The 3,790-nt window shown below is 47.9% G+C and overlaps 1 protein-coding gene across 1 annotated transcript; it reads right to left on the reverse strand.

The window, feature by feature from the left end:
* Positions 1 to 918: 918 nt before the first annotated feature.
* On the reverse strand, positions 919 to 3,781 carry LOC131689932 (uncharacterized). The gene is made up of 2 exons (XM_058975325.1): positions 1,118 to 3,781; positions 919 to 1,053 (listed from the first exon to the last, which is right to left on the reverse strand). Exon 1 carries the CDS (start codon positions 3,764 to 3,766, stop codon positions 1,349 to 1,351), a length of 2,418 nt encoding a protein of 805 aa, XP_058831308.1. The 5' UTR covers positions 3,767 to 3,781; the 3' UTR covers positions 919 to 1,053; positions 1,118 to 1,348.
* Positions 3,782 to 3,790: the final 9 nt, after the last annotated feature.

Raw genomic sequence — 3,790 nt, forward strand, 5'->3', positions numbered from 1 at the left:
TATTTACGCGGGTCATTTATATATTTATTTGTAGGTAGAGGTATCCTAAAATCTAGTTTTGGACATTTCCTTCATCAACGAATTTCTATCGCTTAAGAAGACTCAGACTCTAGCATATTATATCATTCTACTGAGCACACTAATTTATTCTGATTGCAAGTATTGATGTACCCAAAATGACAGACAAAAACTGTTTTAAGGTACCCCAACCCTCTATCGCCTGTAGTGGGTGAGGGGAGAATAGTGAGTTTAGTTATGTACGGTATGAAAACTAGGCTCGCTGGCGGTTCTAAGACATATTGTCTTGAATTATATACATTAGGAAGTACATCAGATGTTACTCAAACTGTTTTCAACTCCTATTCGACAATTTTCACGACGCCACCCGCGTTACGGCTTGGTGAGGCCAAGCTGGTGTCGAAGGGGGTCTCTTGTGGTTGTTTAACGTGTTCTTGATGGTCACATTTCGGCTAAAAATCGACAGACGGCCTTAATTGATTATTAGACTATAACATTCATGAGTAATGAAAGTAATCATTTCATTATCGTTTCAAATAGTACGATATTGCGAAAATACGCGAGCAAAATGTTCTCTGCTTAACACGGAAAAACATTGTTCTAGCTCTAAACCAAATGTTTTAGGTAACAAAATCAGTCATTTATAGATTATATTAGGGCGGGGCTGGTTGATGAAAAGGTGGCTCCGGAACACAGTTTGCCCTGTATTCAAAATGGGTCATCAGAATTCAATAGAGCTAACACCTCCCCAAATCCTGGAACTAAGTGATGGAAACATGTTTTTTTGAAAACCGCTGCCAGCCAGTGGGAGTTGGGATTGTTAACACAAGCACACTGTTGGGTGGATTAAATAAGAGGCTTTTCAGCAACACCCTAAGGAATGTATTCCAAACGGTATCAGATCGGTCAATTATTGTATCTCGTTAATTCCCAACAATTACGGCTAGATTACAGGGCAATACGCAAGTCACGTATCACCTAACCTCAATCGTGCACAATTCGAACGGTTGCGTGCGTTTCTTGGCCTTCCGGCACCTGTTTAGGTTTTAATTCAGAAATTGTACTCATGTAAATTCGTGCTGCCATAGGATCTACTTACGGAAATAAATGTTTGCTTATATCTTCACGAATTCAACGTGCTATTTACTTAAACTTCCAACAATTTCTATCTATTCTTTTTTCTTATACCTTTCTCTCATCTCTACGTGACGTCTATGTTTTTCTATCCTACCATTTCAAACGATCCTTTTTTTCCTTTTTCTATCCTTCCATTTCAAACGGTCCTTTTTTCCCTTTTCCTATCCTTCCATTTCAAATGGTCCTCACTACATCAAAATTGTCCACCGACAGGTGGTAGACCGTGGAGTTGGAAGGGGTCAGCGGGACATACCGTAACACTCCCCGACCCGTAAGGCTGGTTAGCTATCTCCGGTTCAGCTTTACCTTCTGCTGTTCCCGGCTGAAGCCCCACCTTTTCTATGTCGATCCGCGCCAGCTTTGCAACAGGTCGATGCACCATTCCGTCGGGAGTTTGCACCACGGCATCGCGAACTCGCCCATCTCGGCCCACCACGACCTTGGCTACACGTCCTCGAATCCATCCGTTGCGTATCTTCTCCTCTACGATGATCACCGAATCTCCTACCTCGATCGGTTTTGTCTCCTCAAACCACTTGGTATGACGTGCGATGGTAGGAAGATATTCCCGCACCCACCGGCGCCAAAACTGATCTACCATTGTACGGCATAGATTCCAGTCGTTCCTGCAGGCTTGTCTTGGATCCGTAAGCGTCTTCGGAGTCTGCGTTACGCCGCTCGAGCTCATTAGAAGAAAGTGGTTCGGTGTTAGAGCCTCCTGTTGCGCCGTCTCCAGAGGAATATATGTTAGCGGTCTCGAATTGACCACACTCTCAGCTTCCACTAGCAACGTTGCCAGCGTTTCTTCGTTCGGCGTTCGAGAAGACTCCATTGCAGCAAGAGCGGTTTTCACCGACCGCACTAGACGCTCCCAGGCGCCACCCATGTGAGGTGATCCAGGTGGGTTAAACACCCATTTCGTGTTCGCGTTGGTGAACGTTTCGGCAAGCTGGCGCTCGATTTTGCCCATCTCCTGCTTAAGTTCGTTGCTCGATCCCACGAAATTTGTGCCCCTGTCGCTGCGGATCTCCACAGGTGCTCCTCTGCGTCCGATGAAACGCCTGATCGCCATCTTGCAAGATTCCGTTGAAAGTGTGTGAGCGACTTCGAGATGGATTGCTCGTGTGGTCATACACGTGAACAGAGCTACCCATCGTTTTGCAATACTTCGGTTCACCCGCACGCCGATCGGCCCGAAATAGTCGACGCCTACGTAGGAAAATGGACGTACGTACGCCTGCAACCTGGCCGCCGGGAGTGGAGCCATTCGGGGTGTCGCCAGACTTGGCTTCTTGACTTTACACAAGGCGCACTCTTTAGCCACCTTACGCACGAACGGGCGCAGCTGCGATATGTGGAAACGCTGTCTCACTTCGTTCACGACAGTCTCGCCATTGGCGTGAAGAAATCGTTGGTGGTACCATTCAACCAGCAGTCTAGTCACTGGATGGGCTTTCGGCAATATTACTGGAAACTTAGCGTCAAACGCGGCGACGGTCGCAGCAGATATCCTTCCATCAGAACGAATAACACCTGCTTCGTCCAAGTACGGAGACAGTTTGTATATTTTGCTGGTTTTCTCTAGCCGCGCCTGTTGTCCTGGCTGCTTGTCCCGCATTACTGACAAAGTCGCCACCTCGTCCGGATACTGCTCACACTGCACCCAACGAAAGATTGTGGTTTCGACTGTTGCTAATTCCTCTTGAGTGAGTGGTCCGTCCAGTCGAGTCTCTCGTTTTACCGTTCGCCGTAGATTTTGTACGTAGCGATGAACATGTGCTACCGATCGATACAAATGCGTCAGTTTCGAGAATCGCTCCCACCTCACAAGTTGTGGCGGTACGATAACCTCCTTGTGCACCAAACACGACCTCAGCTCTTCATCGGTCGTCGCGCCGACTGAATCTGCATCTATGGTCCATTGATCTTCTGGCAAATATAAATCGTTGTCACCACGGAACCAACGGCCGCCTGAGGACAAACACGGCCCTTTTCCCCACTTTGTCGCATCGTCGGCGACGTTCTTTCTCGATGATATCCAACGCCATTGCTTCGCCTCCGACTTGGACAAAATCTCACCTACTCGGCAAGCTACGAACTGGCGATATCTTCGATGATCTGAATTTATCCAAGCCAGCACCGTCTTAGAGTCACACCATAACACTGTCTTCTCGACTACGAGCGAGTGCCCAGTGAGGATGGTCTTCATCAAGCGTACTCCGATTACCGCTGCCATCAACTCCAACCGTGGGATGGAGTGTGCCTTCAGTGGAGCCACCTTGGATTTCCCACCGACTAACGCAACAGAAATCCCATCCGGAAATACCGCCCGAAAGTAAGCGACACACGCATAAGCTTCTTCGCTAGCATCCACGTAGATATGCAGTTGCAGCGACAAGATATCTTTCACCGAACGTTGCGGAAAGTAGCAACGCGGAATGCTAATCTGGTCCAGATGTTTGAACAAACTCGTCCACCGCATCCACTTCCCAAGTAACTCCTCCGGAATTAGTTGATCCCATGTCGTCTTCGCCCTCCACAGCTCCTGGATTAGTACCTTGCCGTGTATGAGGAAAAAACACAACAATCCTGCCGGATCGAATGGGCTCATCACTACTCGCAGTGCCTGGCGCTT

Source organism: Topomyia yanbarensis, chromosome 1 (genome assembly GCF_030247195.1).
Source record: "Topomyia yanbarensis strain Yona2022 chromosome 1, ASM3024719v1, whole genome shotgun sequence".
Lineage (NCBI taxonomy): Eukaryota > Metazoa > Arthropoda > Insecta > Diptera > Culicidae > Topomyia > Topomyia yanbarensis.

Coding starts and splice junctions, on each gene's coding strand:
- LOC131689932 (XM_058975325.1), bottom strand. CDS start 3,766: ATGAGCCCATTCGATCCGGCAGGATTGTTGTGTTTTTTCCTCATACAC.